This window comes from Rhodnius prolixus, unplaced genomic scaffold, assembly GCF_049639745.1.
Source record: "Rhodnius prolixus isolate KJV_2025 unplaced genomic scaffold, Rpr scaffold_8, whole genome shotgun sequence".
In the NCBI taxonomy this organism is placed as follows: domain Eukaryota; kingdom Metazoa; phylum Arthropoda; class Insecta; order Hemiptera; family Reduviidae; genus Rhodnius; species Rhodnius prolixus.
The window spans coordinates 2,907,195-2,924,332 of record NW_027411593.1 but is presented as its reverse complement, the minus strand read 5'-3'; the positions used below and the strand labels follow the sequence as shown (position 1 = coordinate 2,924,332).

At 35.2% G+C, this 17,138-nt stretch overlaps 1 protein-coding gene across 3 annotated transcripts in view; it reads left to right on the top strand.

Moving 5' to 3' along the window:
* LOC141450689 (scavenger receptor class B member 1-like) overlaps window positions 1–17,138 on the top strand; it is a 120,832-nt gene that overhangs the window by 61,198 nt on the left and 42,496 nt on the right. The window contains exon 1 of one of the 3 annotated variants that reach the window (XM_074121359.1): window positions 7,300–7,728. The exons of the other annotated variants lie outside the window; for them this stretch is intronic. Within the exon in view, the coding sequence (XP_073977460.1) occupies window positions 7,551–7,728 (178 nt within the window). The 5' untranslated portion in view covers window positions 7,300–7,550. Of the gene's footprint in view, window positions 1–7,299; window positions 7,729–17,138 lie in introns of those variants that run through there. 3 annotated transcript variants of the gene reach the window in all.

Genomic DNA, 17,138 nt, shown 5'->3' with positions numbered 1-17,138 from the left:
AATAATTAATAAATGTATAATAATAATAATAGTAGTAGTAGTAATAGCATAACAAGAAATAATAATAATAATAATATAGGGAAGGGATTAGCTATGCGGTTAGCGTACTGGGCTCCGACGCGGAGGTCCCGGGTTCGAATCCAGCTGCTGACCCTTAGATTTTCTCTTCCTAGGAGCTTCTTACCAGCTTACACACTGTCCAGTGATGGACAGTGTTGTCTGTAACGAGAGAACACTGTCCGGAGGCCGGCAGTGCATTGAAAAAAGCTCCGGGCACTAATAACCTTAAATGTTGACGCAAATCATTAAAAAAAAAAAATAGTAATAATAATAATACTAATAATAATAAATAATAATAATAGTAATAATAGCGTATTGGATTCCCACGCGGAGGTACCGGGTTCGAATCCAGCTGTTGACCCTTGGATTTTTTTTCTTTCACAAATACAACTTGACTTCGAAACTTGAGATAGTCGAGTGTGTTCAGCTCCTCTCACTTACTTACACACAGACACACACACACACACACACACATACACGCACACAGAGTTAACATTAATTAAATTGTGAACTACACAGAGTTATCACAGACGGTGGGCGAAAAAATTGGAAACCGGATAACCTTCAAGGCAACACATAGTATTTCCGTTTGTGTACATAAATAACTTCCGTCCTCTATTTTCCTATTAGTACTACTACATATTTCATTGTCTAATCTAAGTAGTTTGAACTACAACGTCTTTAACAGACCTGTCAGGTTGTTTTGCTTTTTTACTTCCTCAGCTGTTTAAGAAGATAATAACTCTGTGGCCTTGAATTCGCTCACAACTCTTGACCTAATGCCAGCTGATAGTGAAAACACATTAGTAATACATAATTAATTAGTTTTCCATTAATTTTTATTTTATTTTATTTTTCTTCTTTAATAGAAATTGCCAAATTATGTTTTTCTTTATCAAATTGTCGCCGTTTTATTTGTTTCTATTTTGATATGTTTATAATTATACAAGGTTGCAGTTTTTTAATTTACATTTTCAGGCGGGCTTTACGTCCAAAGTTACCTAATTAGGTGTCGTGAACTGTGGCGACTAGCAAACGCGTACTTTACAGTCAATTTCTCATATTAACCTTTAAATAAAAAATCCTATGCCTAGAACAGGGGAATCGAACCCACTAACCAACAATACATCTAAGCATTGCGGGTCTAGTCTCTTAACCGCTCGGCTACCGTGGCGCCCAGATAATGGCTGTAAAAATCTTTAACTTGTTACGAATTCTACCAGTTTCATTATGCTATTAGTGCATTAGGTGCACCAAATAAAATTTTTATATTTAAAAAAGTCCAGAATCTGGGATGACTATTTCTAAATATTCTTTTACAACAATTTTCAAGATAAAACAACCCGATTTTTTTAAATATAAAGCTGCACATTTCTCTGAAACTGTTCACCTATACATGCAATCTTACTCCAAACATCTCCGAGTACAGCACTGCAATTACTTTTCCAAACAAGTTGATTCAAATAAATGAATTATTATGGTTCAGTGACTTCGTAGAAATACTTTATGTGGTTACCAATTCTCATCATGTTTCTCTAACATTTCAGCCTTGAATTGATCTTAAAGTTAGCTTACATTAAGTGGATAAAACTGAAAGAAGATAATGATCATAATAATTGCTGGATTCTCTGGACATTATTTTATGGAAATTAATGGATTAATTGAATGAATTAATATGCGAGTGTTGTGCGTACAAAACCCCTCTAAAGCTAACAAACATTTTTACCCCCAAATTACGCCCCTTCTGCTGCATTTCTAATATTTTCTATTTTGTTTCAGGTCAGTGGATCTATTCCTTTGTCAAGCTGTAAGTTTAACTTTTTGATCATTACTAAGCTCTACTCTAATTACTTCATCCACAGATAAACATTCTACTCGACACTGTTGACCATTACAGTAAGAGAAATTGGTGGGTGCGGTTTACATTAGATGTTTTTTAATTGTACAAAATGAGGTCCTTTTTTTTATTATTATTATAATATACATATACTCGTATTGTAATTAAAACGCTAGGGAATCCAGATGAAAGTGATTCCAATCCAAAGAAACACCTGTAGACCTCGGGCCTAAACCACTCTGTAGGTTGTAAAAGACTAGTACCTTTACTATTTCAGGTTGGCTAGATCTACGATTTATATTTTGTTTTTCTTTTTAAAGAACAAGTGATTCGATTGAGTTGCTCTACTCCAGAACAAAGTGTAGAGCATTTTGTTCTGTACAGCTCTCTGTTAGCCATCTAGAGTTCCCCGCTGGTTCGACAGGTTCTACTACTTGACAAACTCCTGTTCACCACCAGATTCCAACAATACTCGTATATCTAAAAAGAAATATACAAATTTTAGTCACATTTACAAAATTCTAAACAACTTACTTTCGATTTAAAAAATTAAATCTCCTCATCGATTATATAACCGTGATCGAACCAAAATCTAGAGCAAGCAACTTAATAAAATAAATGCAAGTTGAGCAACCTAACCTCTAAATGTAGTCATGCTTGCGTTATGAATGGAATTTCCCACACTAATTTGTACTACATTGGAAAGCCGTGGAAATCGCAGACACTGATTCCATTCATAGTCCTCGTACATAATCCAATTCTTTGAACATATTTACAATTATATGTAATAAATACATAATATTTATTAGGGAAAGAAGTAACTCTGGTTGTGAATTATTCTTTGTGAATGTTCTATTGTTCAATGTTTTCATTCAAATGGTTCAGTTGGATTTACTCCTACTTTACTAAGTATGACAAAGTACTGAGATCGTCTTGAATCCTTGAAATCCTCTCACGACTTTCTAAGCATCAGGTACTTAGTTTTGAATTTCTTAGGAACTTACTTACTACACAGCACTACAGCCCGGGGTGGGCCTTGGCTTCCTTGACAACATTAAGCCATTGCTCTCTCTGCATTCGGCTTTCTTTTTCCAATTTGTGACGCCCAATATATTCAGGTCGTTTTCGACATCCTGAGCCCAACGTCTTCTTGGACGTCCTCTTCCTCTTTTGCCTTGCATAGCGGATAAAAAGATTTTCTTCGGCATTCTTATTATATGGCCTATCCATTCTATTCTTCTAGCTTTAATAAACTTAACAATATTACACTCGCCATAGAGCTCATATAGCTCAATATTTTTCCTTATCCTCCATTCACCTCCCACGCATACGGGTCCATATATCTTCCTCAGCATCTTTCTTTCGAAGACTTTCAACATTTTCACCGGTAACCGTACATAGGGTCCATGATTTAAATTTCTTAGGAACTTAAAATGTAATTGAATTTCGGAAGTGGGCTTTGTTCAGATCGTCATTTCAGATTTTTCTGGAATCTTCTAGAAAGGGTCGCTGAAAGGGTTTGGATATTAGGCCTAGCACTTTGGTTTGGAACTTTCCTTTTTTCCAGTGCACTATGTTTTTTTTTTTTGTAGTGTCTTGTGCAACTCCCCCTACTAGTGTTACATGAGGGCATTTTCTTCCATCAATCATGATACCAGGAAACTGAAGATATCTTGAGGAATCTCTGAATCTGGAATAGCCTCTAGCGGAGGATTTAGATTTAGATTTTTCCTTAAACTACTCAGACTTCATAATCTTCCTTATATGGGAGGAATTTCCCAGCTATCAAGAGGTGCATCCTCCATTTTTTCCCCCAGAATCTGCAGATCTTGCTGCAGTACCATGAAAACTGGAAAATGGAAAATCTGCACGGTCTCAAGGATCCGTCTCTTTTACTTAGTTGAATGAGACAGCGCATGAAAAGCTATTTTCCAATTTGTTAACAAAAAAACAAAAGAAAACTCTTTAACTTATACATTGATGCACCTACTTAGTGGACAATCCACTAGATTTTGCAACAAGTGTACTAAAATTAAGGATAGCCTTGATGCTGTGGTATTCCTGCTCCTGCAAGTCTCACTCAGTCTGTTTGTTTATGGTGGGGATAATATTGGGTCGTTTTGTTATCTTTAACACCAATTCCCGAATTTATTTTGCTTTTTATTTTTATTATTATTATGACGTCCCAGTGATTATGACGACATGTGAATAATTTTGCCCTAATATTCCAATCTTTTGCATATTTAATTTGAAGAATTAAAAATCTGTAAAAACGGTTTCTTTCTTATATTTCATTTTTCTTCAAGGAAAAATTAGGTTTTTCGTTTTTAAATGATGGATGTCAATTATTAGCAGTTTAAAATTATTATCTGTCTTTTTAATTTATATATACAGCCATTATATTATAATAACAAAAATCTGGAGAGTAGTGTTTTGCTGTTGTTAGCGAATATTGGCTTCCAACGAGGAGATCACAGGTTCGAATCCAGCTGTTGGCACTTAGATTTTTTTTTTTTTCTTCCTAAGTGGTTCTTTGCAGCTCACTGTGCAGTGCTGGACAGTGTCGTCGGTAACGAGTGAACACTGTCCGGAGGCTGGCAGTGCACTGGAAAAAAAAGAAGCTATTTCCTTGCTAAACTATTCTCAATGTTCTACGTAAGGTACAAATTTTCTCCTAACTACAAAACATTTTGACGGAAGCAACGGTCTCCCTAAAAAAGGTTTACATCCGGTGCAAACCCAAGATACTTTCTCTTCTGCTTTTCTTTTACAAGTGGTAAGAGGAGGAAAATCCAGTTCACTTTGAGCAGATCGTAAATAAATAAAGGTAATCGATACAAGAAATACAAGAATTCAAAATAAAGTACGACATTGAAATAATATTTTTAAAAAACAGTAAAATACGCACTGGGAATCCCAATGCAAGGAACCGTTCGGTTTCCGCGAATCCACTTAGAAACCGGATTCACATATTTGTTTATCTTCTCAATTTTAATACATTGTAGTGATAATAGCTTATTTTTTTTTTTTGCTAATAATTCTGGAAAAAAAAATCGATGGAAAAATAGAATGACTAATATCGGATTATTTTCATATCGATTGTTTGACTCATTCATCACTGAACATTGACTACTTATTTACGTAGGAAATATGATAAAATCCCTAGAATAGTTTCCGGATCTAATAAAACTTTACAAAAACAAGAATCTTAGGATCAATCTACTAATCGATAAATCTTGATTGCTCTCTCTCTCTCACTCTGAGGTGAAGAAAAGTGTGATTTTCACCAGCAGTAATCAAACTTTGTGGTCCCCTGAGTTCTGAAAAACCGATTTTTTGCTTTTTACTTTTTTCTTTTAAAAGACGGAACATTGACAATTGTGTTGATTTTTTCAATTCAATTTTTCACCGGAAATAATCGTATTATAGTGTATCCGGAGTAGAAGGAAAGTGGAGTAAGAGAGTATGTTTGTCTGTCTGAATGCGTGAAGTCCAAATAGGATATTTGGATCTTTAGGAGCCGCCATCAAATCAGGCAATAAGCTTTTAGCGAAATTCACCGCCGGAAGTGCCAGTTTACTTAACTTTCAGCTTTTTCTCGAAAACGGCTCTAAGGATTTCCTTTAAGTTTGAGGCGCAAATATTTAGATCCATAACCTTTATTTGTAACCTTTTCCCCCAAAAACCTTTGGGCACTTTTGGGGAAAAGTTATTATTTTTTACGTAATGTTGATTTGTTAGTGAAATTTATAAAGAATATCAGACCAAGAACGCCATTTTGGGGAGGGGGGAATTTATTGATTTCTCGGGGAAAATAGTTTGATTTTCTCTACACATTGAGTGCACACTGTCATTATAGGCATCAATTTTACTGTAATCTTTATTGGAGTGGTGAGAAAGTGTATAATTAAGCACTCTTCTTAAGTGTCGTTTCAGTACATGTACTATTCTACCACCTGATTAATTTAATTTCATTAATTTATTTTATTATTTTTTAATTCCTAATATCTATGTTCTTTACATTTAGTTGAGATTCTTTATACGTTGTACACTGATTCTTCCATTTAGGTTGGTCCTTAAGGAATTAAACAGGTTAAAGGGCTTAACTGCCCTTTCATAAAGCAGGTAATATCCTTGACCTTTTTTAGGAAGTGTGGTCCCCTGAGGGGTTGATGAAAGGGATGTTGAGGTCATTATGGATAGTGTGAGGTTAGATACAATAGAACGGAGCGTTAAGAAGTTTTCGAAGTATTTTTGGACTGTAAAGTCTGGAGGCGTAGAGTTTTGGAATGTTTATTCGATCCCCATACTTCGAAGCCGTATGACCAAATAGGTCGCAGTAACAGTAGATATAAGAGGTCTTTTGTTTTGTAGGTTAAAACTGGGAAAAGTTCCATCATTCAATTCAAAATCTTTTTTCTTTTTTTTTAATTTTTTTCTAAATTTGCGACAGCAACGATTGTTGCAACAAGCAAATGTGATGTTATGTAGTGTCTTGAATGTAGATTGGAGAAGGCACCCAGTGGCGACACTCCATTAACGTGAATAGATGCACTATACTACACTTATGAGAAGAGTAGGTCGCGGTGCCATCTTCTCTTCCAATCTCCTTGGAGGATTACCTGGCGTAATGTGGAGGAAGATATAGAATTCAATTAAAGGATTAGGATGAGCTGCTGTAAAGGAATGAAATTTTAAGAAAAGAGTTTTTAGTAAGGTCGTTGATGAAAGGGATGTTGAGGTCATTATGGATAGTGTGAGGTTAGATACAATAGAACGGGAGCGTTAAGAAGTTTTCGAAGTATTTTTGGTCTGTAATGTCTGGAGGCGTAGTGAGTTGGAACGTTTAATCGATCCCCCATACTTCGATGCCGTATGACCAAATAGGTCGCAGTAACAGCTAGATATAAGAGGTCTTTTGTTTTGTAGGTTGAGTTTAGATCGTTTGTCAAGAGTAGTCTGGCGAGAAGTTATGTAACGTTGGGCTAGTTTCTTGTCTTTAACAGTCTAGTATGGGGATTCCTTGTCAACCGTTTGCTTCAAGGTACAGTCCAAGGTAGCGTACTTTTTGTCCACAGTTGGCGCAGGAGTTTGGTTCAAGATGATGGGAGGTAAGATTTTTCGTCTTAGAATAAATACTATATTATTTTGATTTCGTACTTTTAAAAGAAAATTCAACAACGCTAAGGGAAACACCCTGGACGTAAGAGCTACTGGAGAACGATACAAAGAAAAAAAAAAAAAATTGGAGAGGGATAAATCAGTGTCTAGCCTTGATTCATTGGGGGAGCCTAACAAGACAGAGAGAGAGAGAGATATCCAAGCAAGTGAGAGGCATAGATAGAAGTACGAGCGGTGGTTCGCCTGGAAGGGGAACCCAACACTATAAGAGATCCTCCAGGCGCACTGTAAACAATTCTTACTAAGATTGTTATGCATTGAGGTAAATACTTTTGCTGGGGGGATTTGAATTTATAAATAAAATTTTAATACCGAACTATAGTTTCGAATCCTTTGTTAAATATAGTAATAATAATTTTTAATACAACCATTCAGTGTAAATACTCTTTTAGTACAGTTTGAATTTTTTGTTTTTTTTAATACAAGAAAATAAAAATTGAGGGGGTAGAGGTTATAAAATAAAATAAATAAGATGAGATTTAACAATTTTTTCGGGATACAAAGAGGTGGTGAATATAGTGCTGTGAGACAAAGTGACAGAGTGTACGAACCAACCACAGAACCGAATCGTCAATCTTTAAGTCCAACTCAAGAAGTCTTCAATAAATTCTTAGGCGGCCGTCTTTCAAGAGGAAATTCCAAGTCTAAATGTGAGTACCCAGTTTATAAATTATTTCTTCCAAACCATTTTGTTGTTTTTTGAAGAAAGTTGACGTTGAATTCCTTGATTTCAAAGTTTTGTTACTTGTATCTTACAACATCCGGTGGGTTAATGCTATTCTTGGTTGTTGTTTGGCTGAGGGATAAGGAAGACATCATTTAAAGATACAAATCTCTTTCAATTCAATTCTGATGTCTTCAACCTAGAAAAGAAAAAGGGAATGTTCCAGGATACTGGAGCAAGTATCCTTCAAAAAAGGATTCTTGTAATCTGGATGCCAGATCATGTGGGTATTCCGGAGAATAAGGCGGTGTATAGGTCTCTCTTCTCTGTATTGAAATCCTTTCCTGCTGTTGGCCGTGCCTTTGGATTCAATGCTGTCTAGCTTCCAGAGAGATGCACAGCTTCACAGCTGTGAATTCTCAATGGTAGATCTGGAAGAAGGGAAGGGATTAGCTATGAGTTTAGCATACTGGACTCCCACGCGGAGGTCCCGGGTTCGAATCCAGCAGCTGACCCTTAGATTTTCTCTTCCTAGGAGCTTCTTACAGCTCTCTGTCCGGTGATGGACAGTGTTGTCAGTAACGAGAGAACACTGTCCGGAGGCCGGCAGTGCACTGGAAAAAGCTCCGGGCGCTAATAACCTCAGCTGTTGATGCGCAAAAAAAAAGAGTTGTTGAGTTTTTTTTTAGATGCTGATTGAGATGTCCAGCCAGGGGTTGATGGTCTCAGAACTACTAATTGGATTCCACACTGGACATTGTGGTTTTAGGGAGTCACCTCCATAGACAGACATTATTCCTATCTCTTGGCACATCTTTCACCTCTTTGGATGGACCAGTTTTGTCAATGGAAGAGCTTATAGGCTGTATCTTCATGTGGCTTTCATTCGATTTCTTTGCATCTTAGGACAGCTAGTCTAGTCTTGAAATAAATTTCTCATATAAACCATTGGGAATATAGACTAGTACCGCAATACATCTTAGCTGTGCGGGTCTAGCCTATAACCGCTCGGCTATCGTGGCGATTAGCTAACTATACTTTACTGTGAATTTCTCATATAAACCATTGGGAATATAGACTAGTACCGCAATATATCTTAGCTGTGCGGGTCTAGCCTATAACCGCTCGGTTACTTAAAAAACTTAAATTTTGTGAGTTCGTAACAGGACAAAGAAAATTGTATTAATTGCAACAGTATAGTTTTATCTTTTAGTAGCCGGATTTCCGCCAAAACAAAACTTTTACAATATTTCTTTGTAAAAGTAATTGATTACTTAATTAACAAAATATTTCAGAACTGTTCCCAATTAAAAATTTTACGTATTATAAAATAATTATGTAACGTATATCAGATATTATTGCGCGCATTAAGACAGATTCTGGTACACCAGCAACGGCTTTTAAACACGACAGGTGCCTTCAAAGAATTTCTTGTTTTATTTATTTTTATTGCCAAACTGGGAGTTTTTTGAAAGTCCAGAGAAGGTGTCACGATAGCCGAGTGGTTAGAGGCGCGACCCGCAACACAGAGAAGTATTGTGTGTGGTATTGTGGGTTCGATTCTCGGTCTGGTCTTTTCAATTTTAAATAAATAATAGAATAAATCACTTTTACTAATAATTTGTTTTCCACTAATTAATGTATTACTAAAAAAAAAAATTCCATTAACCTTAGTGATTAAATTTAATTGGATAATCAAAACTGATTACACCTTCCTACAAATAATACAAATAGCTTTAATTGAATTATTAATTAATACAAGGTAATTATTTTGGAAATACCGCCATCTTTTCTTGAAATCCTAAAATAATTACAACTTCTCTTTTTAAACAATTACTGATGACGTTACCTTAGGAAAATTATTTTCTTTTTAATTAATTTTTCTACTAGATAAGAAAAGTAATGCGATCATGTGGAATCGTCGATTCTAGTTTATCTAGTGATAATGGTCTGTCATATCTACTGAAGGGGCTCTTTGGAAATAGAGTGATTATTCTTCCCTCTAAAGTTCCATTTCTGTATAATGTACGGCTCTGCCCTTTTTTATACTATAAAGAGCGTTAATGAGAAATGACGAAATGCCGAACACATAACTACAAAAGAACCGGATGTACCACAAAAAACTGAATGCATTTTCTGCTTTTCTAACATTTTTTCCAAAATGCCTTCTACTTCTATTCGTTTTGGGCGATTTGAGGTGTGTTAAAATCTTGAGAATCGAGAGAAATCGCGATTAAAGAATATCGCGTTGTTCACCAGATTTTGTTGTTATTTTTAATATAGTTTTTAACTATTGTATATTTATTAATTTGGTATTTGGCGATTTTAATTTTTCAATAAATTTGGTAATAATCTCCTACCCAATATAAGAAACGATCATTAAAAAAGTTAACAAACTTGCGAACAAAAAAAAAAAAAACAAGATATACCTTGATGAAACCTTGAAGTTAATTTCATTGGTAATGAACTTCAAATTGAGTCCAAAAATACAACAAACTTTTTTGACGAAATCTTCGTAAAAAAATTAGAGGGGGCTACCCAGTTTTCCTCACTTTTCTTACAACTTCGGCCAGTTATAGAAAAGCGGGGGAAATGACATGGTTTTGATAAGATAAACAGAGGCTTAAATATAATTCTTCATTATAAACATTGTTCATGGTTTAAGAGCAACACTAACAAATGAACACACTGACTTGAAACAATCATATCCGGTACCCTTGATGAATCCTTGAGGTAAATTTCCTTAATAATGGGTTCCCAGAAAATAGGATTGACCACAGATTTGATTGAATAGATTATCTTGATCTCCAGCGTGGAGATTCTGGGTTTGAATCCAGCTGCTGTCCCCTTAGATTTTTCTCTTCCTAGGAGAGGCTTCTTACAGCTCAGCGTCCTGTAATGGAGAGTTTGTAACGAGAGAATGCTGTCCGCAGACCGGCTGTAGGCGCTAATGTCTTCAAATATTGACGCGCATTTAAACAGCCAAGAAGATCTATCTGGGACTGACGGGGCTGAACTATCGGGTTCCTTCCTTGCCTCGAATCCGGTCACCTTAATCCGAAAATCCTCCGCAGACGCTTTATAACACCAACTTACCAACCATAATAACTACAATATTATATTATATTATAAAAATAATCAAAGATTATTTACGTATAACGATAGATGAAAGCTGTCCAATAGAAATGTCAGGAATTTAATAAATTTAAAATTTTCCTTTGAATAATAAATTATAAGTACTTTTTTCTCTGAAGTAGGCACTGCCTTCAATGTATTGTTAATAATGTTGCGAAATGTCTTCGCTTGCTGGGCAATTTTGCTTTAAGGCTTGCTACTACATATTTGCCCAATCTTTCTTATAATTACATTTTTAAATCTGTACTCAAGGTTAACATAATCATTCGTAGACCGGACAACAAATATATACACACATATTTACCAATGAATTTAGCAGGTGAAATATCATCAAATTGTAGGTTGCGGAATCTAAAAAATGTTACTATTGTCGGAGAATGTATTCATTGTTGTTGAAAATGTGGTTAGAAACGCAGTGCTGGGTAATATCTTTGACTTTGACAGGTCGTAGCATGCACGTTTATCGTATCTCTGATCGGTTTCGAACTTCCATCCATTATCAGTGGGTAGATTAATCTGTTTGATGTAGAGAATAGAAAGTAGAGTGATAATAGAAACCTCTGATGATGGATTAAAGTCCTAAAACGGTCAAGGGATAAGATAGACATGCGTATTACGACGGTCAAAATCATTTAGATAATATTTGTTTATTTGGAAGAGGTACTAGGAATAATTGGACTATTCTGCAGAGTCTAATCTGACCTCAAGGTAAACCCATGCTACTTTATACCTGTCCCCTTCTTAGAGTATCACCTGCAGGACCAATATTACTTGGTCTGCAGATCATGCAAAACATACGAGTCTAAGACTAGCACCGAATTTGCCACGATGATTAAAAAGACTTGCTCGACTCTTTTTAGATGGAAAAAGTGGGGGAAAAAAATGTATTTTCCTCGGCGCTGAAAAACTGTCTTCCACTACCATTGTTAGCGGTAACCCGTTTTGGGTTGCAAACAGACATCGAAGCGCTTACAATGCTTAGGGTTCATTGGCCCAATTTTATCCCTTCAATTTAGGTCTAATTTTGATCCTTTTTTTAACTGATAGTGATGGTGTAATCTGACACTCCGGAAGTGAAACTGTACATGTGTTTATATTTTTGGAATAAAGTGTCTCCTGTACTAGGAATAGAGTTGTAGCAACGCTGGAATCAGTGCCTGGGTAAAAACAAGTCATTGTAACAAAGAAGGTTAGAACCTGGTCCTAGGGTTAGATATTTAATTACAAAAAAGACTTCAGTACACCTACTAAATAGGCGCAAAACAATTTGTTAATTATAGGGGTTTAAAAAAAACAACTTCGTCTAAATTTTATTCTTTATCAAGATTGATCAAATATATTTGCGCATTTAATTACAGAAACAAAACAACTAACTGGCTTAAATATCAATCAATAAAATTGATCACCTTACGCTATATGTATATTTTGTAAGTAACAAGGCTAGATTATATAATCGTTCCATTTAGTATATTGTGTGTCGTATAAATGAAAGTATATATCAAAGTTCATATCTCGAAACCGTATTAATATACTTACATGAATTTTGTTCTGCTTTCTGATTCCATCGATTATATAAAAATTGAAAATAATAATCGTATTAGGTTATTGTTAATTAAATACCATTAAATGTACATACATTCTTAGTTGTGCAGACGTTCTATTTTAGTCTGTACGACTTGCGTGTTTTTAAAGTAAGTACCGGTTTTGAAATTTGGCCGCTGCAGTGCTGCGGTCGGCATTTGGCGCATGCGCACTGTGTACGTATTGTATATCTCAGAAAGAAACCAGACGCTATTATGGAAACATTCGAAGCGTGTTTTTAAGCGAATTTATGAGTATTTAAAATGCTTCAGCCGTTTATGAAATACGCGCTTTAATTTGGTGTTTTAAATTTATCTACTTTTTTGTTTTTTATATCTGTAAAACTATTTTCGATTAATCGATTTTTACAAAAAAATTCAGGGTACCGTTGAATTCTGCTGAATCAATGTTATTAAATTCAAGTATTAATGAGTGAAAATGTTTGCAATGAATTATTACCATGATTATAAAATTGTTGCAGTAGCCAATTTCGATCTGAATTTAATGGAAGTAAAATTTTCTACTCAACTAAATGAATGAAGATCTGATGATGGGCAAAAACTCGAAGCCGATCAGCTGTCAAGAAATTACATGCGCGCTTTGAGGCACTATATTGTCCAGCACTGAAGGCTGGCTGAATAATCGATGTTATTGTTTTTAGAAAATTCTTTCATCGATTCAGAATGATTTCTTAACAGTTTTCAAAGGCACAATACTCAGCAACCCTGACAAAGTATCTCAACAAACTAAACTTAGATTGTTTAAAGATTACGTATAACGATTTTAAAATGTTTACAATGTCAAGTTCTACCAAATTCCTGCTGTGACTCCCTCTAGCAATATTGCCTAAAATTCTCCCCCTATATAATCTTGACACTGGATTATACGTCCTCTCCCTTCCATAGACCATTTTGTGACCTCCAGAATCATTGCCGTTATAAGATTTGCATTGAACTTCATCTTATAATTGCATGCAATTGTTTAGTTACATGTTTTTTGTAGGGAAAAAAGAAGTCAATAATATCTTTTGCAGAAATAATTGTACGTCTTGTAGGCAGAACTATTTCCGCTTGGTCTAGCGGACATTCATGCAAGCTGGGAATTTTTTGTTTTTCGTCTTTTCAATCATTGTTACATTTAAAGGATTAAAGATTTTAAAAAAAGATCAATAAATAATTACAACATGTCCTTCTGATATTTATCGCTCATAAATTATTGCTGCTTTGTGCACAGCGAAAGTAACCTAAAACCATTTGGTTGCGAGAGCTCAGCTGATTGGGTAAAAATGGAATAAATTAGAATAAAAAGTAGTGTAACTGGTAACAGCAGCTAGATGTGACGTAACAGTTAGGATGTTACTGTACCATGTACAGCAAGAAGAAGACCAATGACAGTCGTCCTGTTTATCTTTACGTCGATCCATTCCTGTACTCTTTAAACTAGTTACTACATTATTTAGCTTAAGAAACGTCATAGCCATAATCTCACGCTTTACTTCCTCTGATAAAGAGGAAGTCTTGCAATCGTGTTGCAAAATCTTCAATATCAAGCATTCACTGGAGAAATACGAGTACTTTCTTTAGGAGATAAGCTGTGATTTTTTTTACACCTTCGTCTATTATTTTTACTATTTCCTGGGTCAAGCCTTGCAGCCAAAGAGGCGGCATATCCGGCGGCATCCGCTTAGTTCTCCTCACTTTACAAGATCCAGGTTTTTTTTTTTCTAATCATAGTTGTGATTGCAACGTCATCAAACTGGGAGGCCTATTTTTTTGGCATGAGCTATGCAGCCAGCTGACTACTTCTGTGCTTTGGAAGAGTTAGCTCACTGGGCAAGAGCTTCCGAGTATAACCTCCTAATTGTCAGGGTTAGTCACGTGCGCTCACCTACATAACCTTATCCTACCGGAAGTGTTAATCTCGGACGATTTTTGTTTTAATTTTTAGATCTGTACATCGCCTGCCTACTCGAAGAAACTGCTTTTGATCGAAATCCTTTATAAGAAAATTTCTTTGGAGTAGAGGCTTCTGGAAGACGTCGTAGCGTAAATTAATATTATTCTAAAAAAACATTATAAATATTATATGTTCTTTATAAAGAAAGTGGGTTAATAGCTTTGAAGTTTTGATTTGCAACTGTGTTGCAATTAAATATTCGTAATTTTCTAGGGAGAAAAATAATTTATTACGCTTGGTTTTATTTAAGTTCATACTAAGTATTTATTTTTAAATTTAATATTTAGAATTCCATATTATTATAATGTGTAAAACAAATTGGCTTCTTAAATAGTGTTTATATTCAATTTAATTAGCAATTTAATACTATTATAAATACAGAAAATGAGAGCTTGTAATTGATTTTAGCTTATTACTGCAATCTGATTTTAAAATGCTATCAGTTCAGAGACTGGAATAAATGCTAGTAACTATTTAGAGCATGCTGAGAAGTTCTCCTTGGGCAAAGAATCGTAACCCCAATCAATTGCAATGTGGTCTTGAAGTGGTACTTGTACTGGAAATCTATTGTTGCATCTTCTAAATTGCAAATAGGATCTATTGCAATCAAATAAAATGTTGTGTTCATCAATTTGCAAACAAAATTTCCTTAAATTTTTGCAAAAAAAACCAAAAAAAAACGAAAAATTGATTCTTGATTGATTATATTTTCGATTAATCGATTTTTACAAAAAAAAATTCAGGGTACCGCTGAAAAATTGAATTTCGCTGAATCAATGTTATTAAATTCAAGTATTAATTTAGTGAAAATGTTTGCAATGAATTATTACCATGATTATAAGTTGTTGCAGTAGCCAATTTTGATCTGAATTTAATGGAAGTAAAATTTTCTACTCAACTAAATGAATGAAGATCTGATGATGGGCAAAAACTCGAAGCCGATCAGCTGTTAAGAAATTACATGCGCGCATTGAGGCACAAAATCTACTATACTCGTATTGTAAAGCACTTTGGATCTATGTACACTTTCAACTTACTTCAGTTGGCTTTCTCAGTAAATCAAATATAAAGTTCGTACGACTTGACAAATTTCATTACAGAAAACCTTGCACTTTATAGAACAGATATCATGACGTTCGTAACACCTGTGCGCAACAATGAGATAGTTATAGCAAGACAGGAAATTAGTAGCGGAGGTCAACTGGTCGGGAGGTCAGCCTGAGAGATGACAGATAGACCTCGCTGACCGTTACCTTGCTTTGAAACGAGATTAATCCTTCTGATCTAAAAAAGGGGCGATGACACCGTAACCTCGTGATAAGATCCTCCGCATTGGGGCGCAACAATTAGAAAATCGTGAAAAGTTGGAAAATGAGGAAGGTTACACCAGTGGAAGCAACATTAAGGTTTTGCTGAAACAGACAACTTGTCTGGCAGCATGTTTCTTTAGGTTTTCTCGAATGTATCTTTAACCATTAATCTCACGATTACCGATCTATGCCTTGGATTTTATGAAATGGTTAACATGAGCACTTATAGGAAAATACAGCGTGGAGACCCCCAAAAGGCACATCTACATAAAATTCCGAATCGAATGACACCTCATTCATGAAAATCGGTTTGCACGTTTAGGCGCTACGCAGTTGCAAAAAAAAGGTAACAACAAGAAGAACAAGAACAATTTTTGAAAATGCCGTTTTTGCTCATTTTCAGCAACTTTTTTTTCTCAAAATCTATCAGATCTGGGTTGTTGCAAAAAAAAAAAATACAGTTATAAAGGAGGGTTGCCCAATATTTTAAAGAAAATTTGGGAATTTTATCTTTTATAGAAAAAGAGGAAAAAAAATTGTCAAAGTTGGGTGTTTTTCAACGTTACGCTTTTTCGTGCAGTTTTTGACGATCAACCCTTATACAACTGTCCTACCGGACAGTTTTAATACGTTTGCATGTGTCCTCCGTTCGTGGCACCTAACATTAGTAAAGCCTCTCTGAATTACAGGAATTAATTAACTTTTAACATAACTTTACGGTGATACAGCGAGTTCCAAAAAGTCAATATCCTCCATGCATCAGCATGAAGTTTTCTATCAAGAAACAAACATGTTACAATCCTCTTCATTACAAAAATATTGTAAAATGGTGTAAACACTCAGTTGATATTTTTGGGTACTACGATTCTCAACATTTTATCTACTACATTTTCTTTAAAATTTCGTATTTTATCTCTCACTAACTTGATCTCGATCTGTAAATCTATACATTTCACCTAAATGAGTATTCAAAGAGAACCTACGAGGGGGTACCCAAAAAAAACCGGAATTACTTTTTAAAAGCTATTTATTTACAAATTTTTTACAGAACAACCTTATCCCCTTCAAAATACTCTCCATTACAACTAATACATTTGTCCCACCGGTGCTTCCACTGTTCGCAACATTTTTTGTAGTCATCTTTAGAAATGGCTGACAGCTCCTTCTTCGTTTTTTTCTTGACCTCTTCAATGTTGACAAATCGGTGACCTTTCATGCCCTTTTTCATGCGTGGAAATAAGATAAAAGTCACACGGAGCCAGGTCAGGCGAGTAAGGTGCGTGGGGCAGCGGAACCATGCCATTTTTAGCCAAAAACTGTGTAACAGAGATGGCTCTGTGTGCAGGTGCATTGTCGTGGTGGAAGAACCAGTCTCCTGTTTGCCACAAATCGGGTCTTTTTTGGCGAACACTAT